This window comes from Engraulis encrasicolus, chromosome 18 (genome assembly GCF_034702125.1).
Source record: "Engraulis encrasicolus isolate BLACKSEA-1 chromosome 18, IST_EnEncr_1.0, whole genome shotgun sequence".
Taxonomy (NCBI): Eukaryota; Metazoa; Chordata; class Actinopteri; order Clupeiformes; family Engraulidae; genus Engraulis; species Engraulis encrasicolus.
In genome coordinates this window covers 1,977,329-1,995,384 of record NC_085874.1, presented here as the reverse complement: position 1 = coordinate 1,995,384, position 18,056 = coordinate 1,977,329, and the positions used below count along the sequence as shown (strand labels likewise).

The following is an 18,056-nucleotide window of genomic DNA, read 5'->3' as shown; positions in this document are numbered from 1 at the left end:
GCTTAGCGACATATTCCCTCTTTTAACTTGTCTTAAAGCAAGACAACGCTTAACATGAAAAATAAGACACTTTACCACCTTTATGAACCCCAGCCAACTATTTGAACTGTATTAAGCCCCAAAATAGTGGCATACTCCTTTAAGCATAATGAAGAAACGATTGCTATTTGAAACAACAATGGTGGCTCACATTGGTGGCTTGTGGCATGCATCAGTATTGATTCTACAATTCTAACGGCGTTGTCGAAACCACCACATACTCATTGACTATGACTGGCAAGTGATTTATCCAATCCCGTGCAATAATTTTTGATAAAGCCATGCCCTTTGAAAACATCTTCAACGGTAATAACCAGATGCAAGTGTGGAGCAAGGCGGAACAACATTCATCTGGCCAGAGTCAGATTAGGTTTGACTCCCAAACCAGGAAAACAAGTCCGACAGGCGGACAAAGATACGTCCGTCTATGCACTACCGCCTTGTGGACACAGGAGGGAATGACAATTGAAAGAAAGCGTTTCATACGGACAGAGAGACAGACCAACTGACAGACCGACGGACGGACATACCCTCTTATAGAGATGCTAGGACGCATCTAAAAACAATTTAAATTGGGCAGTTAAGAGGCAGAATGGACCTCTAGACAAAATGTTAATTAAGGTTACAAATTAACACATGAATAATAATAATGTAATAATAACTATAATTCTAGAACACTCACAGGATCTGCCATGAAATCAAGTGTGGGGAGGACAACGGATCCAGTCATCACTTCTCTCAGTAGATATGCAAGAGATCTAGAGAAGGAAAAAAATATTCCGTAATATATTACACTGTACAGTTTAAAAACCAGTACAAATGGCTTAGCAATATGTAGAGAGATATAGACACAAAGCATACACTGTAAAGTAGTTTATAGCTTTTCCATTTTCATAATTTTGCTCCTACTGTAATTCACATAATTTGTCAGCAATGAACACCACATATTTTTTTGCCAGACATTTCAGGCATATGCTTTGTTTTACAAGACACTGTATTTCAGGCACTTGGAATCAATCTTTTTGGAATAAAAAAATGGTGAATAAATCAATTTTGCTTGAGCACTTTACATACACATTGTTTTGCACAAGAGTACCTGCACTCGGGGGCCTTGGGCGGGACGATGTAAGGGAACAGCATGTCTGTCAGTTTGCGGAGATAGATCAACTCATCTTTGCGGCTTCGCAGCGCTATATGCAAATCTGGACCGTACTCGTCCAAGGCAGCCTGCTGCAGATGCTCAGGGTTCTGGGATACTGTTTGAAACACACACACGGACACACACACACACACACACACATTATAAGAGCTACAACTGTAAGGGCGATCACCATTACACACTGAAGAAGGGCTCTGCCTAAAACGTTCTAAGAAATCTGAAGAGTGCTGTCAAAAATACTGAATCAAACCAAGATATCGCAAAACACGCCCACTCAATGCAAAAGCGTGTGCTCAAGTTGGGTCTCCTAAGGGGGCGTTGTCCCCTACTTCTTCTTCTCTTTTTGAGGTGTTTGCGCAAGACGTGCGCTACCGCCATCTACAGCGCTAAGGGGACTTCATTGATTCTAAACCTCAGGACTCCAAAGGTCTCCTAACCGAAGGTCTCCTAAAGGGGCGTTCACCCGACATAAAGTGGATACCGGAAAAGAAAAAAAATTACGCTTCTTGTTAGATCCACTTTCTTTGGTGCTGTCCTTCGTTCCCTTCATTCATTTATGGTTTATGTGGGATTCAGCACCCAGTTAAAAACTGAGAATCATTAGGCAGTAGTGTGAGTGTGTCTTCACCACTTCTTATAAGAATTACGCACAAGCAATGAATATGTTTCTTCAATAATCCAGTAAAACAAAAAAAATATTTCATTTATACAGTGCTTGTACCACCCTGACATCTGCTGGTAAAAAATGTCAATGACCCCCCCACACACAAGCACACACAATAAGATTGTACGTAACCTTGTCCCATATGACAAAACGTGTTATTTACGACCAGTTTTGTGACTAAATATATACCTTTGTTCCAGGCTTTTGCCATGATTTCAACATGCTTCATGGCTACTTTTGCCATTTTGCCAGTGAAAAGCGAGGGAAAGTCCACCTGTATTGAAGGAATACACATATCGTTGTTGGGCAAACCATCATTACATTGCTTTATTACAGCAACAGCAGGTTTTTGGAAGATTCTGAACGAAGACAGTATACGACTGCTGCTACACAGGAACCTGTTATTTTAACAGCCAATCAGTTTCATTGAAAAGCAAAGCACCAAAACAGAGGGTGAATGGGTAGGTACCTTTTGAGCTCTCCTTACAATCACAGCCCCAAAAAATCGAAACATCATCCTTAACTCGTCAACACAAGCTTCATCATCAGTAATATCTCTGAAAAAAGACAAGACAATAGATGAGGTAACTAAGCCCCACTGAGACAACTGTTAAGTGTATTTGAGCTGAATATTACCTGTACCAGGGATACACAAAATTCTCCAAAATAAGCTCCAAAACCTGTAATGACATGAAATCAAGGAAAGCATAGTTTATTTGTCAAACACTATAGAGTTTTCATGTCTACAAACATTCCTGCTCGAGCGTGCAGCAGATGATCCATTTTGCAACCTCTGACTGTTCGGAGAGTCACTCAAAAAATGGCATATAACTTTGTGTACTTCACACAGTAACTCCATAATCTAGTGGTGTTCGACCATCTTCAGGTTTCATTCTTGGTCTACTCTACAGCATTAACAGTGCTGCTAGCTAAATCGTACTACTTAATACAAATAGTAATTAACACTCAGGTACTAATTGAGAAGTCAAGCCCAAAACGTTACATATACACTACCTGTAGTACTTAGTAAAGTAACTAACTAGATACTTGTTGTAGTGTTCTAACATCATGAGCATTCATTCATGAATAATTAACAATGTTCGTACCTCAGATATGGAAGCGTCTACTTTTGAGTACACTTTCAGGTCCAGCCATGGCTGATAGTTTTCCAGAAGAAGAGTTGGTCTTCCAGACAAAGAAAAAAAGAAATGCAGAATCAGGATTATTCAGGTCAAGAATGTACAGTTGAGGACAATAAGCCCTCTCCTGAAATTAGGCATATTATTAGACATACATAGTGAAATTGGAAATAGTCGCTTTGGATAAAAGTGTCAGCCAAGTGTAATGTAATTTAATTTGGGTTAGTCAGTGCCACATTTTTTTTGCAACTTCTGCAGCCATAAGCCTACCTGTGACGATTGCACTTCCTTTTCCCACAAACTGCGCAGCTATGGCCAGATGGAAATAGTTCCTGCTGTTCACTCGGCTGAAATAAAATGTAATCAGGCTATAAAACTGCAGAAACATTGTGTCGTTCCATAGTGTAATGTGCAATAGCTGGTATATCTGTATGTGTGCTTACTTTGCCTTTTGGTTTCAAGTGGAATAGAATGTTTGGCAGAAGGTACTCAGGACTGATGGAGCAGTAGAATGTAATGACTCCCGCCAGAAAAGACCAGAATATCATCAGGATATGCAGGTACCTTCCAAGAAGAAAGAAATCACAGTCAGTAAAATGAATGAACCATCATATAGGCTAATATGATAGCTTCATATGGGTAGTTGAGTTCAAATACAGTCCATTTGAGTGACTCAAAACAGCTGAAGCTCTTACCTATTCAGAATAATGGTCGACAGAAGCATGAACATCAGAAGGAAACATATGACAGGGTACTGACGCACGGCCTCTCTGAAGACCTCAATCCTCAGCCACTGTCGAAAACTCTGCGCATACTCTTTCAGAGTAGCCATCTCGCCCTGTTGCGGAAGAGACATTCAACAGGTTATTTTAAATGACGGTACCCCATCGTGGACATTTGACTACGTCGTGGCGGGCTATGCATAGGCTTCGTATGCTCAACAAACGTTTCATTGGGCCTGATCTACTGCCTGTGTCGTGCATCTTCACAAACTGACGCAGAGCTAAAGACTTGCAAATCCTTGTTTGAAATACAGGGAGCTAAATTAGCTAGTAGCGACGTTAAGCCACTTTCCCTCTTTGGCAGCTCCGTGGTGGCAGGCCAGGACCAGGCATTAATCTGTTAGTGGGACAGCTGGAGTTGCAAACATGTTCGACACAATGGGCTCATATACAACTGGATTTCCATTGGGAAAAACAAAACATTCTTTCTACTGCTCGTACTTTGCCAATGGCCGTTTTGCGCAAGCTACTTACCAAAGTTGCACAGCCTCCACCCTCTCTATGCAAAGATGATTATACAGGAGAAAGTCGTCGCCTCTGACTTCGATGTAAATGACATTTTTAAAAGTTCCCAATGATCAGTTTAGAACAGCGAGAGGAAAGTTATGACAAACTTTCATGGTTAAACAGGGTTGGCCTATGAAAACTATGCTCGCTGCTGATTCCAGACAGTTTGTTTACGACAGCACTATTCCAAACGGGGATAGGCTGGGAAAGTGCAGGCTGAGTCATGTCACATGATCTACGCTTTGGCATAAAAAGTCCCGCCCCGTCTTATAGAAAATGTCACACTGTAGCGCGTTGGATTGGATTCCACTATCAGCTCTCAACGGAAGCACGCACAGATCCTACAACTTCGACGTTTCAGAAGAAGAAAATAATTTGGATGGAGCTTAAATGTCAGATAAACTATAATCTGCAATGTCAAGACATGATGTTCCAGCGACGACTTGTTTCCAGTCTAATGGACAAGATGCACGCGCCTAGCTCTAATTTCGATGAGCCGGTATGCAGCCACGTGGGAAATATTTTGAGGTAGTTAGCCAATGGTATTTTCTTGCATATGCTATTACACAAACATTCTAGCTTGTATACAATTGCTTGTTGAATTAACGGCATCTGGAATTGTATTTAATGACTTTAATGCATTGCTGTTTATGCAGCCTTGCATCAATCTCAGTGTGCGAATTATCCACCGCGTTTCGGGGGGGTCTGACTTTTTGCGGATCAAATAATGACGACCTCCCTAAAAAAAAAATTGGGGCCGTTTTGGATGGCCGTCTGCGAGTAAGTTAAATATGGGTATTTTGACAGGTGTTTCTGTAGATTTATGGCCATAGAAATAAATAGGGATTCGTTTAGACTGGTTTAGATGTAGTCCCTCCAGGTGGGTGTTGACATATAATGGGTGGTTTTAGGACGTGGAAGCTGTACAATAGCGCGAGCACGGAAAATGTTTCAAACTGCACTTCTCGGAATCGGAGCACTCGGGCATTATTATGCCTTATTATTAAATGCACACACGGTTCGCCAGTGCTCCTCAATATCTTCAAAACTAGTGAAACTGTGATAAGGAGAGTGGACACCGCGACTCAAAGAGGGTGGAGGAGAAATCCTCCGACTAGATCTCTGCGCTATTTCATCCTATCTAGAACCCTGTTGAGCGTGTTTGGAAATGTAACATCTGGCGAACCCTGCGAAAATCCGCGCGCTGCCCTGCCCAGTCGGCGAACCCAACTTTCTACTCCACATGCATGTGGCGCGCAGCACTGTCAACAACAAGTTCCATCACGGCCAAAGTTTCCCTTTCACACACGCCTTGCTTCCGCCGAAATGTTTCCACTAGTTAGCAACAAACACAGCAGCACAACCAACTCATGCATAATGATGAATAATAACAAACCTAGCAACGACCCACCTTTCAAACACAGATGTAGCTGGCTTACCAAGCTACTATGTAGTGACAACGGAAATGCAATCAAGAAAATGTTAAACAGCAAAGTGAACCAAATGACGCCTACACAATCAAGCTTTAGGCTAAACGATAAGAATACAACCGCCGTGGCGCTTTTCCTGAGATTGAAAAGTGCCACAGACAGATCCGTGATGCTAGTAGCCACGGTAAAAACGGCTGGACTGCTACATGACATGGCTTCAAACAAAGTCAAAATAATAATTAATCCTACATTTGTCACGGCGGACATATGGAAGAATCCCATTTTCCTACCTCGTTGTGGGCATGCTGCTAGCTATTGGCTCCTTGCTAGACATAGCTGTCCTTGCTTCGAGGAGTCACACACCATCCATTTGCCTTCTCGGTGTATAATGGTATCATTCCAATTGTGCTTGAAATACATGATAAGCCATACTTTATTTTCTGATATAGCCTACATGTTGGTGTAGGCTATTCTGGATTGGAGCAGTCAGCCTCATTCTTTGACTAGAGCTAACTGAGACTCCTTGCATGTTGAATTGATGGAATTCTGTTAGTTATCATTTTTTCCCCTCGGGGGAGAAAGGGATCATCACTTGTCTTGGGTGTTTGTTTACGTTCTGAGCTATAAAGTTGAAATCATATTTAAACCACGGGAATCATTCACCTTGACATAGCTCCCTTAGCTCAAATACATCATTTGAAAGTGCATCAAAGCCCTGCTGCATCCACTGACAGCCTGCATGCATCCCCGTGCTGCCGAATCGAATTTTGACTACTCAACTGCATGCGCAACGTCCGCTGGTGGTACAGTCCATTGAAGGGGTGTTCGAAAACCCATTTAATTTGGTTAGTCATGCTTAAACACATTTAACAGACCATTAGTGACAAAAAATACATTTTATTTTTATTTTATTTTTACATAATTTGAGACCCCCCTCAAATTTCACTTTTGAGGCTTTCAGGGGGGTTCGTGGGTTATTCGGGAGGGTCGGACCCCCCCTGACCCCCCCGTATTTCGCACCCTGATCAATCTCCTCGGTTGCCCTCGTGGCCCATGGTGGCCTGCATGACTAGGCATCGCAGGAAATCCAAAGTTTTTGGTTGCTTTAGGATGAATCTTATCCTGAACCTGATTTTAAGTGAATGAAATCCTCACGGATCTGACTTCTGAAATGCAACGCCGTTGTGTGTATACATTCTCAGTTTATAGATGTTCATATTGGATTAACTGTGCCTTTTTTTTCTGCAGGTTTGGCTTTTTTAAGGGAACCTTGCCCTTGACACTAGATTACTTCATTTCCAGAACTGTGATGTTGGTCGGTGATCTGCAAGAAGAACCAGTTTAAACTGCATGGTGGATGGATTTTGGCGACCACCATGAGTAAGCACTAGCCTCATACTATGCCTGTTTGAGGCCATAGTTACTGAGTATAATGTATGCTTTAAGGATGAATATATCCCGAACCTGATTTCATGTGAATGAAATCCTCACGGATCTGACTTCTGAAATGTAGAGTAGCCTGACTCAGGTTTAGTCTGGTCCAAAAGTTATCAGAGTTCTGATATTTTGCCCTTTTTTTAGATGGTGTTGGACACCGTGGTGTAGCTGTAGTCACAGATCCTCACCAGTAAGTACTCGCCTTTTTTTGCTGTTGTATTTGAGGCCATAGTTACTTGAGCTTGTACTTTAAGGATGAATCTTATCCCGAACCTGATTTCATGTGAATGAAATCCTCACGGATCTGACTTCTGAAATGCAACCTCGTTATGTGTATTCTCAGTTTGGTCATATATAGGTGTTTATATTGAATTAAGTTTGGCTTTTTCTGCAGGTTTGAATTGTTCAGGGGAACCTTGCCCATGACACTGGATGACTTCATTTCCAGAACGATGGTGATGTTGGTCGGTGATCTGCAAGAAGAACCCGTTGAAACTGCATGGTGGATGGATTTGGCATGGGGACCACCATGAGTAAGCACTAGCCTCATATTTTGCCTGCATAAGGCTATAGTTACTAGGGCTGGGAATCGATCCATTTTTTTTTTTTTACGATCCAATTCAATCCACGATCCGATTCGATCTTTTGTATTGCTGGGCTGTCACTTTAACCCATTTATGCCTAGAATTCCAATACCGGTTATAAAAACCTAAATATCTCTTTGATGCCCACACAAACATGAAATACCTTGGTATGTGAGAACTACGTGGGAAACTGTGGAAGAGAGCTACAGTATGTGGTTAATAAAATAGCACCTATAATCTTCACAAAGTTGTGAAATAGATATTGCCCTTTTCGAACGTGAATCGATATTTGATCTTTTGAACCCGGCCCTAATAACTTGTAGTTACTGAGTATAATGTATGCTTTAAGGATGAATATATCCCGAACCTGATTTCATGTGAATGAAATCCTCACGGATCTGACTTCTGAAATGTAGCCTACCTCAGGTTTAGTCTGGTCCAAAAGTTGTGAAACTTCAAGAGTGCTGATTTTGGCCTGCTTTTTTTTCTAGATGGAGTTGAAGTGGGACAAGATGGTGTGGATTTGCCAGTGGACCACCATGAGTAAGTACCAGCCTCGTATTGTGGCTATTTGACGCCTTAGTATAATGTGTGCTTTAAGGATGAATCTTATCCCGAACCTGATTTCATGTGAATGAAATTCTCACGGATCTGACTTCTGAAATGCAGTAGCCAGTCTTAAGTTAAGAGTTGTCCAAGAGTTTATAATCTCAGAGTTGTGAAATGTGGGTCGTTTTTTTCTAGTTGGTGTGGGACAAGATGGCGTGAATTTGGTCACAGACCCACCCACATGAGTATTGGCTCGTTCAAAAAATCGAGAATCCCCAGAAAGCCGACCTAAAACCTCGGGAAAGTGGGAGTGAACATTTGGTGACGCAATGTCAGATCGATAATTATCGAGGTTGATCTCTGGCGGAAGTATAAAAGAACGAGTTCCCGAGCTTGTGTTTTGTGTGACGACACACGCATCATCAACATGGCGCCCATGCATGCAACTGACATGTAAACAGTATCATAAATGCTAAAATATCATCTTGAAATCACTATCAACAACATCAGTCAATGTCATTCAATTGCAGATGCACATATGTCAGTAATGCTGGTCTCTGGCTGTTTAATTTAGCTTACTTCAGCTAAAATTATATGTCGTGGGTGTGGAGGCTCAAGGTGAGGTGAAAAAAAGAAAAGAGAACCAAAACAAAACACGCATGAATCCCGATTGTTCCGGGATCAGTGGCGTTCATGCGCCAAACTCCAGAACTCGATTGTCATGTGAGCAGTGTCGTCAGCTGTCTCGAGAGGTCCCGAGCTGGTGAAGGCAACATATGTACCAGGCTCATATTATGCCTGTTTGAGTCCATAGTTACTGAGTATGATGTACTCTGTATAATGTATGCTTTAAGGATGTATCTTATCCCGAACCTGATTTCATGTGAATGAAATCCTCACGGATCTGACTTCTGAAATGCAACCTCGTTATGTGTATTCTCAGTTTGGTCATATATAGGTGTTTATATTGAATTAAGTTTGGCTTTTTCTGCAGGTTTGAATTGTTCAGGGGAACCTTGCCCATGACACTGGATGACTTCATTTCCAGAACGATGGTGATGTTGGTCGGTGATCTGCAAGAAGAACCATTGCATGGTGGATGGATTTGGCATGGGGACCACCATGAGTAAGTACCAGCCTCATATTTTGCCTAGATAAGGCCATAGTTATTGAGTATGATTTAAGGATGAATATATCCCGAACCTGATTTCATGTGAATGAAATCCTCACGGATCTGACTTCTGAAATGTTGCCTACCTTGGGTTTAGTCTGGTCCAAAAGTTGTGAAACCTCAAGTGTTGAATTTTTTTTTCCTTTTTGTAGTTGGAGTGGGACAAGATGGTGTGGATTTGGCAGTGGACCACCATGAGTAAGTACCAGCCTCGTATTGTGGCTATTTGAGGCCATAGTTACTGAATATAATGTGTGCTTTAAGGATGAATCTTATCCCGAACCTGATTTCATGTGAATGAAATTCTCACGGATCTGACTTCTGAAATGCAGTAGCCAGTCTTAAATTAAGAGTTGTCCAAGAGTTTATAATCTCAGAGTTGTGAAATGTGGCTCGTTTTTTTCTAGTTGGTGTGGGACAAGATGGCGTGAATTTGGTCACAGACCCACCCACATGAGTAAGTACCAGGCTCATATTATGCCTGTTTGAGTCCATAGTTACTGAGTATGATGTATGCTTTAAGGATGAATCTTATCCCGAACCTGATTTCATGTGAATGAAATCCTCACGGATCTGACTTCTGAAATGTAGAGTAGTCTGACTCAGGTTTAGTCTGGTCCAAAAGTTATCAGAGTTCTGACATTTTGCCCTTTTTTTAGATGGAGTTGGACACGATGGTGTAGATGTAGTCACAGATCCTCACGAGTAAGTACTCACCTTTTTTTGTTGTTGTATTTGAGGCCATAGTTACTTAGTAGAGCTTGTGCTTTAAGGATGAATCTTATCCCGAACCTGATTTCATGTGAATGAAATCCTCACGGATCTGACTTCTGAAATGCAACCTCGTTGTGTATATTCTCAGTTTGGTCATTTATAGGTGTTTATATTGGATTAAGTTTGACTTTTTCTGCAGGTTTGAATTGTTCAGGGGAACCTTGTCCATGACACTGGATGACTTAATTTCCAGAACTGTGGTGATGTTGGTCGGTGATCTGCAAGAAGAACCAGTTTAAACTGCATGGTGGATGGAGTTGGCATGGGGACCACCATGAGTAAGCACTAGCCTCGTATTTTTTCCTGCATAAGGCTATACAGCTCCAGGCCACTTTATTAGAATAGCATGAAAAAGTTGATTTATTTCCATAATTCCATCAATAATGTTAAACTGTCATGGATTGTAGATTCATGGCCCAGTTGTTGAACTATTCCAATCATTCATTTTTTTTTCTTTTTACATATTTTGGCCTTCCAGCTCAAAAAACCCATGAATTGGGGAATTCGCATCATAAGAATATTGTAATAAAGTCACAATTTTCTTCATCACAATTCAGTTCACATCAAATCAGTTGAAATTTGGTACTTTCTACATAACATGCAATGTTCAGTACTTGGTTAGGACTCTCTCTGTCTTAATAACGGCCATGATGCGTTTAACATTGAAGTTAATGGCAGAAACTGTGCATGGGAGTTATGGAAGCCCAGATATCCTTGATGCTTTGCCGTCAGCTGTTCTTGTTTGTTGACCTGGTGTCCCACACTTCACTCTTCAATATACCCGTAGATTTCCATGCTACGTTTTGGTGTTAACTCACCAGCTTGATTCTAACTCGCCAGAAATAAAACCCCATTCATTTTCATTGGGGTTTCATTTCTGATGATTTAGAATTAAACTGGTGAGTTGGCGCCAAAACGTGGCATGAAAATCTACAGGGTATATTGAAGAGTGAAGTGTGGGACACCAGGTCAGCAAACAAGAACAGCTGACAGCAAAGCATCAAGGATATCTGGGCTTCCATAACTCCCATACACGCTTTCTGCCATTGACTTCAATGTTAAACGCATCATGGCTGTTAAGACAGTCCTAACCAAATATTGAACATTGCATGTTATGTAGAAAGTACCACATTTCAACTGATTTGATGTGACCCGAATTTTGATGAAGAAAATTGATTTTATTTCAATATTCTAATGATGCGAATCCCCCAATTCATGTTTTTTGAGCTGGAAGACCAAAATATGTAAAAATAAACAATTTAATGATTGGAATAGTTAAAAAACTGGGCATGACAGTTTAACATTATTAGAAAAGCATGAATGTATTTATTTCCATAATTCCATCAAAGTGGCCTGGAGCTGTAGTTACTAGGGCTGGGAATCGATCCAAATTTCCTGCATACCTGCAAACTTGTCACCTTTCGGCGAAATTCGCCGTTTTGATCTCAAAATAGGTCACTTGCGTGAATCGTGTAGATCCGAGGAGTTTTTTTTGGGGGGGGGGGGGTTAGACAGACTAGATAGACTGGATACGGTACTCAAAGAATCTCTGCTAGTTCTACAGACATTACGGTTGAGCGACATTGATCTCTGCCTGTAGTTCCCATTGGCCGCAACGTGTGTCGGGGGAAACATTGGCCAATCAGAGCGCCAATTCAGATGGCTAGTTCTACTAGTGGCAAAACTCGAGGCACCGCGCACCAGTCGCAGTGAATAGCTGATGAAACGGTGGTCGCGAAACACGCGTATCCCCCCCTGTTATTATCTTCTACCTAGGTACTGTCGCCTTCCTTTTACAAATGACCGCTGTCCAAATCGCCGTTTCAAAGGTAAAGGATTTCAGCAGGGTTTGGGAATTGTGAACTGTTTCATTAGCTAAGCCCGTCCACTTGTGAAAATAAATATAGCCCAACGGCAGCAGGTCTGCGGTCCTAACATGGATGTTTCGCTTTATTTAAATTGACGGCAATATATTCATGCTTGTTTTGATATTTGACCAAAACGCTATTGAATACTTCAGAGTGAGAAAATGTGTTAGAATGACGGTAGGCAGGGACTGACTGCGCTATAAATTGGGCAGATTAATAGAGAATTAAATTTGGTTCCCTTATGTCAGATACACACTCGATGAAACCTTCATAAACGTGAGAGGAATGCATAGCAATGGCTATTTGACTCATTTTGCAACGTGTGCAATCATGAATTTAATGTTAGCAACCAAAGACATCATAATAATTAATCTAAATAGCCTATTAACCTAGATGACATCTGCCTTTATCTTTTTCTACAATCCAATGCTTCTTCATAGTAGGCTACAACACCATTGTATTGGGGAAATGCTGAAATTCTGCTCTCATTCATTCATAAATTCACTAAAATGCCTTGGCACTATTTTATACAGCTTATTATATTATACATTTCCTTATTATTTAGCCTACCCTCTTTAGCCAAAAGCAGCAAATGCTTTCATAGTCAATTGCAGTGGGGCTCAAAGTTAAGACAACCCCAAGTGACCGTGTGCTCCCTCCTTTTGGCTGGTAATAATAAATAGGACAACTTAAATTTTGACAGGTGGTGAGTGCAGAGGCGCTTCTTGTCACTAGGCTAAATAGGCAGCCGCTTGGGGCCCCCAAAGTAGATGGTGAGTAACAGCTAAGACTTTAAGCAACAGTAGTTGTTGAGTTTTCGCTTGGGGTCCCAGCTTAACCTAGAATTGCGTCTGGGTGGCTTGTAAGACATATATTGGCTGGTGTTGAATAAAATTAGTTCAGAAGTCTGATTTCTAGTAGTGTAGGCCTTGTATATATACAAAGCGGATTCCAAAAAAGTTGGGACACTTGGTATTTTGTGAATAAAATCAAAATGCTGGCATTTTCAAAACATTCAATATGTTAATAAGGTAGAGCATTGTATACAGACAACATATCAGTTGTTACAACCAAGCAGAATGATTGTTTTGGGGTAAATATGTGATCATTTAAAATTTCACCCTTGCAACAAATTCCAAAAAAGTTGGGACAGGGCCAATAAAATGTTTTTTATGTTGGATAAGACTAAACACAACACAAGGGAGGAGACTTAACATTTAAATACTTTGACTGATGGCATGATTTTATTTAAAAAATAGATATTTTGATGTGCGAGACATGATTTCAGCAGCTCAACTGATAGGTGTCAGTGTTTCCCACAGAAATTTTGGAAACTATGGGGGCAGCCGGGGTGTATTTTGTCCGGGGGGGGGGTGGAGGGGTCTTCTCACACGGGCCTTTTTTTTTGGGTGGGGGGGGGTGTATTCTTGCAGCGTAAATGCAAAACGGCAAAACAATGACTACAGTATGACATTGGCGCATGGAGAAACTGTAGGCCTGGGCCTATATTTCAGCCATTTATATTTTGAGAAATAAGGCTGCATAAGATTTTACCCATGACTTGTATAATAGTAGTACATTGTCATTGTCAAAAAATGCAGTACAGTGAATAATTTCTGTTTACAACACAGTTTCATTCGTCCCTCATGCAGGGGTCTGGGAAACAATAATAAAACAAAATAGGAGCAGAGATAAGAATTTAAGAGCACTGTGAAATTGTTAACGCATAGACAAAAAGGGTCTTAGAGGGTAGGCTATGCCTTTTCCCCCACACATATCTGTAGGCGTACACATTCTATATGAGGGGTGCTGGTCACAGGGCCAGTTTTTTTTCCAAATTCCTCCCATTAAAAGGGCTGAACAACATATTACACAAAGCCTAGGGAGTGTTAGTAAACTCATCCCAACTGTCCCTTCTCTGAAGGTTTTTTATATTGCTCCCAAACCCAAGTAAACTACAACAACTTGACTAGGCTTTTGATCCCTGTCTTTCAAGCACTTGTGGTTCTCTCTATAGCAGGGGTGCCCAACCTTTTTTAACCAAGATCTACTTTTGAAGTTGATGGTCTGCCGTGATCTACCAAGTCAAATTCAAGGATGTCAGTATGAAAATTTAAGACCACCATTTATTAATCACCATTATTATGAACAAAATGTTTTCAGTAGGCTACTATGGCCGTATCTTTTCAGTGTGTTTTTAAAGTGTGTTGAATAGCCTATCTTTACAAAGCAATGCAGCACTGATAGTATGCAGAGATACTTTCAGTCATACACAAGTCATAAACAACTGAAACAATTTCAAAATGATAAACATTTGGTATATAAAAGGCACATAGGCCCTATTTCTAAAATATGATGAAGCATTATCATGCCTTCAGTGGTATAGGCTACAAATTAAAAAAGGGCTCAGAAATTCACCATTTGTTATGGGTAAATAGTAGGCTACTATGAGTGAGTGAGTGAGTGAGTGAGTGAGTGAGTGAGTGAGTGAGTGAGTGAGTGAGTGAGTGAGTGAGTGAGTGAGTGAGTGAGTGAGTGAGTGAGTGAGTGAGTGAGATTGGTTAACACCCCTGTTAAGTGTGACTTCTTCTATGAAGGTTTTTTTTTTTCCAGCTCTCTGGGACAGTAGCACAGCAAAGGCTTTCTATTGTGAGTTTGGCCAATCGTTTTGTCCACAACTGAAGCAAGAAACAGCACAAATTGAAGTGAATTCCATACATGTCAACAACTAACATTTCCCTTACACGCGGCACGCGATGTAAACGCAGTTAGCGATGATGCATGCGACTAGCGATTTGGACGAAGATCCTCGCATATCGGCGTGTCATGTTCATGTGTCATGTTCACGGCACATGTTCTGTAACTCACCCGATGTTACACGTGTGCACACATGAATCAACTGTAATACCCTTACGGTCACTTCCTAATGCTTTCCCCTCATTCTGTGTTACCGTGGGACTAATATCTAACCAATACAGAGTCTATAGGATGTATTTACTCCAGGAGGAAAATGCGAAGGAAATTCAAAATCGTAATTCAAATCGTTTTAACAAAAACGGATATCGTTAAAAAAAAAGTAAAAAAAAAAGTAAAAAAAAATTTTTTTTTTTTTTTTTTACATTTTCGTAAACTATGGCGGCCAAATTTAAACTATGGCGGGCCGCCATAGTTTCCTCAATGTATGGGAAACACTGGGTGTGTTCTTCGACTTGTTTACCTTCTTGTTATGCTTAATAAGTGGCATATCCTCACTGCAAGAAAACAATGTTGTCACCTGTTTACTCTTATGATGGAACCACAGTGTTGGAACATAGTAGAGATTGACATTTGCCATCATTATGGGGCAATATCTAAAGACTGTGCTCCAAAATATAATGCCTTGGTAGCTATGTATGCTGTTTAAAGTCTGAATATATCATTCAGCCCTCATTTTAATGCTCTACATGAGTAAGAAGACCATAACCAAGGCATCTCTGCACCCCTTTACCATCATATATGCAGTCTTTCAGACTGACCACTAAATCAAGCTGAAGTATTCATTTTCTTCATAACCTGGAGGGTGCATGACTCCATGATTTTAAAAAAGAATGAAATATTTTCCATTCTGTAATCAGAGGACAGTTTCACATGTATCCTAGGTCCATCTAGAATGAGCTTTGCCACTTGCAGTACTGTTAAATGTCTCTATATCATGTGCCTTAATCAAGTGTTGTGTTTATGATCATTTTTTCAACAGCTGTCATTGTTGGAGTGTCATAGTTTGCTTATTGACAATGGGTATGTCATGATCTCATAACTCGTGCAATGATTTCACGGAACTCTACATTACAGAAATAGGCCTTATATGCCTGCAATTTTGAGAATTCAATCTTTCTGTGTAATAGATCAGTAATTAGTCCCTCAAAATCTTCGCTTCTGAGTGCCACAGCCTCTCTGTGATGGTATTTTATCTGTGCATTCATGTTGGCAGTTATTATAGTTCCTTTCAAAATATTCCTCCTTGTGTTATTTTTTTAAATTATTCAACTATTACAACATTTTTTGGCCCTGTCCCAACTTTTTTGAGATTTGTTGCATGGGTCAAATTTTACATGACCACATATTTCCCAAAAAAAATGCTTTTGCCTCATTTTAACTGTTCCTATGTTGACCTTGTGCCATTTTGCATCTTATGCATGGATTGCATGTTTTGAAAATGCCAACATTTTGATTTTATTCACAAAATACCAAGTGTCCCAACTTTTTTGGAATCCGCTTTGTAATATCGTCTTTTTAACTGTTCTTTTTTGTGGCGGAGCGGGGGGTTGGGGGGGGCTGGGGGGGCCCTCGCGGGTTTGCCGCGGCGCCGCGATTAGTTTGTCACCTTTTTCAACCTTCCTGAGTTTGCAGGTATGTTCCTGGATCGATTCGATTACGATCTGATTCAATCCACGATCCGATTCGATATCGATCTTTTGTTTTGCTGGGCTGTCACTTAAACCCATGTATGCCTAGAATTCCAATACCGGTTTTAAAAACCTAAATATGTCTTTGATGCCCACACAAACATGAAATACCTTGGTATGTGAACTACGTGGGAAACTATGGAAGAGGGCTACAGAAAGTGGTTAAAAAAATAGCGCCTATAATGATCTTCACAAAGTTGTGAATAGATATTCAAACGTGAATCGATATTGGATCTCGATTTGATCTTTTGAACCCGGCCCTAATAGTTACTGAGTATAATGTATGCTTTAAGGATGAATATATCCCAGGCCTGATTTCATGTGAATGAAATCCTCACAGATCTGACTTCTGAAATGTAGAGTAGCCAGACTCAGGTTTAGTCTGGTCCGAAAGTTATCAGAGTTCTGACATTTTGCCCTTTTTTTTAGATGGAGTTGGACACGATGGTGTAGATGTAGTCACAGATCCTCTCGAGTAAGTACTCACCTTTTTTTTTTTTTTTTTGTATTTGAGGCTACAGTTACTTAGTAGAGCTTGTGCTTTAAGGATGAATCTTATCCCGAACCTGATTTCATGTGAATGAAATCCTCACGGATCTGACTTCTGAAATGCAACCTCGTTTTGTGTATTCTCATTTTGGTCATTTATAGGTGTTTATATTGGATTAAGTTTGACTTTTTCTGCAGGTTTGAATTGTTCAGGGGAACCTTGCCCATGACACTGGATGACTTAATTTCCAGAACTGTGGTGATGTTGGTCGGTGATCTCCAAGAAGAACCAGTTTAAACTGCATGGTGGATGGAGTTGGCATGGGGACCACCATGAGTAAGTACCAGCCTCATATTTTGCCTAAGGCCATAGTTACTGCGTATGATTTAAGGATGAATATATCCCGAACCTGATTTCATGTGAATGAAATCCTCACGGATCTGACTTCTGATATGTTGCCTACCTTGGGTTTAGTCTGGTCCAAAAGTTGTGAAACCTCAAGAGTGTTGACTTTGGGTTGCTTTTTTTCTAGATGGAGTTGGAGTAGGACAAGATGGTGTGGATTTGGCAGTGGACCTCCATGAGTAAGTACCAGTCTCACACCGTGGCTGTTTGAGGCCATAGTTACTGAATATAATGTATGCTTTAAGGATGAATCTTATCCCGAACCTGATTTTATGTGAATGAAATCCTCACGGATCTGACTTCTGAAATGTAGCAATCTACATGTCAAGTTTGTCTTGGTACTGTCCCTGAACTTCAGTCTCAATTCAAGTTTTTTGTCTTCCCTCAGGTCATCGTGGTCAAATGTCAATCCATGAACAGTAGGGGCTTCCATAAGTGGTGTTGCAAGGTGTTTTTTTTTTTTTTTTTTTTTTCCTAACTTTTCATTGGTCTGTGTTTGTACTCTGAAGTGCACTTGCTCAAATTCCAAACCTCTCAAACTTTTTTCTATTCTGTAAACAGTTTTCATGTTATTTGAAATAAACAAAACTTTGGATTTGAAATGTCCTGTGGT

At 40.6% G+C, this 18,056-nt stretch overlaps 1 protein-coding gene and 13 non-coding genes across 15 annotated transcripts in view; 13 read left to right on the top strand and 1 right to left on the bottom strand.

Moving 5' to 3' along the window:
• Positions 1-4,473, bottom strand: part of LOC134468865 (sorting nexin-14-like) — a 35,777-nt gene extending 31,304 nt beyond the window's left edge. For both annotated transcript variants that reach the window (XM_063222775.1, XM_063222776.1), the window contains exons 1-10: positions 4,258-4,473; positions 3,697-3,839; positions 3,445-3,565; positions 3,272-3,348; positions 2,969-3,047; positions 2,499-2,542; positions 2,332-2,419; positions 2,052-2,136; positions 1,136-1,295; positions 722-797 (exon numbers count right to left, since the gene is read on the bottom strand). In XM_063222775.1, coding sequence (XP_063078845.1) covers positions 722-797; positions 1,136-1,295; positions 2,052-2,136; positions 2,332-2,419; positions 2,499-2,542; positions 2,969-3,047; positions 3,272-3,348; positions 3,445-3,565; positions 3,697-3,833 — 867 coding nt within the window. In that variant the 5' untranslated portion in view covers positions 3,834-3,839; positions 4,258-4,473. The remainder of the gene's footprint in view (positions 1-721; positions 798-1,135; positions 1,296-2,051; positions 2,137-2,331; positions 2,420-2,498; positions 2,543-2,968; positions 3,048-3,271; positions 3,349-3,444; positions 3,566-3,696; positions 3,840-4,257) is intronic.
• Positions 4,474-6,822: 2,349 nt separating this feature from the next.
• On the top strand, positions 6,823-6,893 carry LOC134469567 (small nucleolar RNA SNORD50). Its single transcript, XR_010039033.1, has one exon. It is a non-coding gene; the product is annotated as a small nucleolar RNA SNORD50 (small nucleolar RNA).
• Positions 6,894-7,159: 266 nt separating this feature from the next.
• Positions 7,160-7,229, top strand: LOC134469556 (small nucleolar RNA SNORD50). Its single transcript, XR_010039024.1, has one exon. It is a non-coding gene; the product is annotated as a small nucleolar RNA SNORD50 (small nucleolar RNA).
• Positions 7,230-7,404: 175 nt separating this feature from the next.
• On the top strand, positions 7,405-7,475 carry LOC134469562 (small nucleolar RNA SNORD50). Its single transcript, XR_010039029.1, has one exon. It is a non-coding gene; the product is annotated as a small nucleolar RNA SNORD50 (small nucleolar RNA).
• Positions 7,476-8,083: 608 nt separating this feature from the next.
• LOC134469555 (small nucleolar RNA SNORD50) lies at positions 8,084-8,153 on the top strand. The gene has a single exon (XR_010039023.1). It is a non-coding gene; the product is annotated as a small nucleolar RNA SNORD50 (small nucleolar RNA).
• A 182-nt stretch (positions 8,154-8,335) lies between these two features.
• On the top strand, positions 8,336-8,406 carry LOC134469554 (small nucleolar RNA SNORD50). The gene has a single exon (XR_010039022.1). It is a non-coding gene; the product is annotated as a small nucleolar RNA SNORD50 (small nucleolar RNA).
• Positions 8,407-9,137: 731 nt separating this feature from the next.
• On the top strand, positions 9,138-9,208 carry LOC134469566 (small nucleolar RNA SNORD50). The gene has a single exon (XR_010039032.1). It is a non-coding gene; the product is annotated as a small nucleolar RNA SNORD50 (small nucleolar RNA).
• A 260-nt stretch (positions 9,209-9,468) lies between these two features.
• LOC134469552 (small nucleolar RNA SNORD50) lies at positions 9,469-9,538 on the top strand. Its single transcript, XR_010039020.1, has one exon. It is a non-coding gene; the product is annotated as a small nucleolar RNA SNORD50 (small nucleolar RNA).
• A 180-nt stretch (positions 9,539-9,718) lies between these two features.
• On the top strand, positions 9,719-9,789 carry LOC134469553 (small nucleolar RNA SNORD50). The gene has a single exon (XR_010039021.1). It is a non-coding gene; the product is annotated as a small nucleolar RNA SNORD50 (small nucleolar RNA).
• A 188-nt stretch (positions 9,790-9,977) lies between these two features.
• Positions 9,978-10,048, top strand: LOC134469561 (small nucleolar RNA SNORD50). Its single transcript, XR_010039028.1, has one exon. It is a non-coding gene; the product is annotated as a small nucleolar RNA SNORD50 (small nucleolar RNA).
• A 179-nt stretch (positions 10,049-10,227) lies between these two features.
• On the top strand, positions 10,228-10,298 carry LOC134469560 (small nucleolar RNA SNORD50). Its single transcript, XR_010039027.1, has one exon. It is a non-coding gene; the product is annotated as a small nucleolar RNA SNORD50 (small nucleolar RNA).
• Positions 10,299-17,088: 6,790 nt separating this feature from the next.
• On the top strand, positions 17,089-17,159 carry LOC134469559 (small nucleolar RNA SNORD50). The gene has a single exon (XR_010039026.1). It is a non-coding gene; the product is annotated as a small nucleolar RNA SNORD50 (small nucleolar RNA).
• A 263-nt stretch (positions 17,160-17,422) lies between these two features.
• LOC134469565 (small nucleolar RNA SNORD50) lies at positions 17,423-17,492 on the top strand. Its single transcript, XR_010039031.1, has one exon. It is a non-coding gene; the product is annotated as a small nucleolar RNA SNORD50 (small nucleolar RNA).
• A 189-nt stretch (positions 17,493-17,681) lies between these two features.
• On the top strand, positions 17,682-17,752 carry LOC134469558 (small nucleolar RNA SNORD50). Its single transcript, XR_010039025.1, has one exon. It is a non-coding gene; the product is annotated as a small nucleolar RNA SNORD50 (small nucleolar RNA).
• Positions 17,753-18,056: the final 304 nt, after the last annotated feature.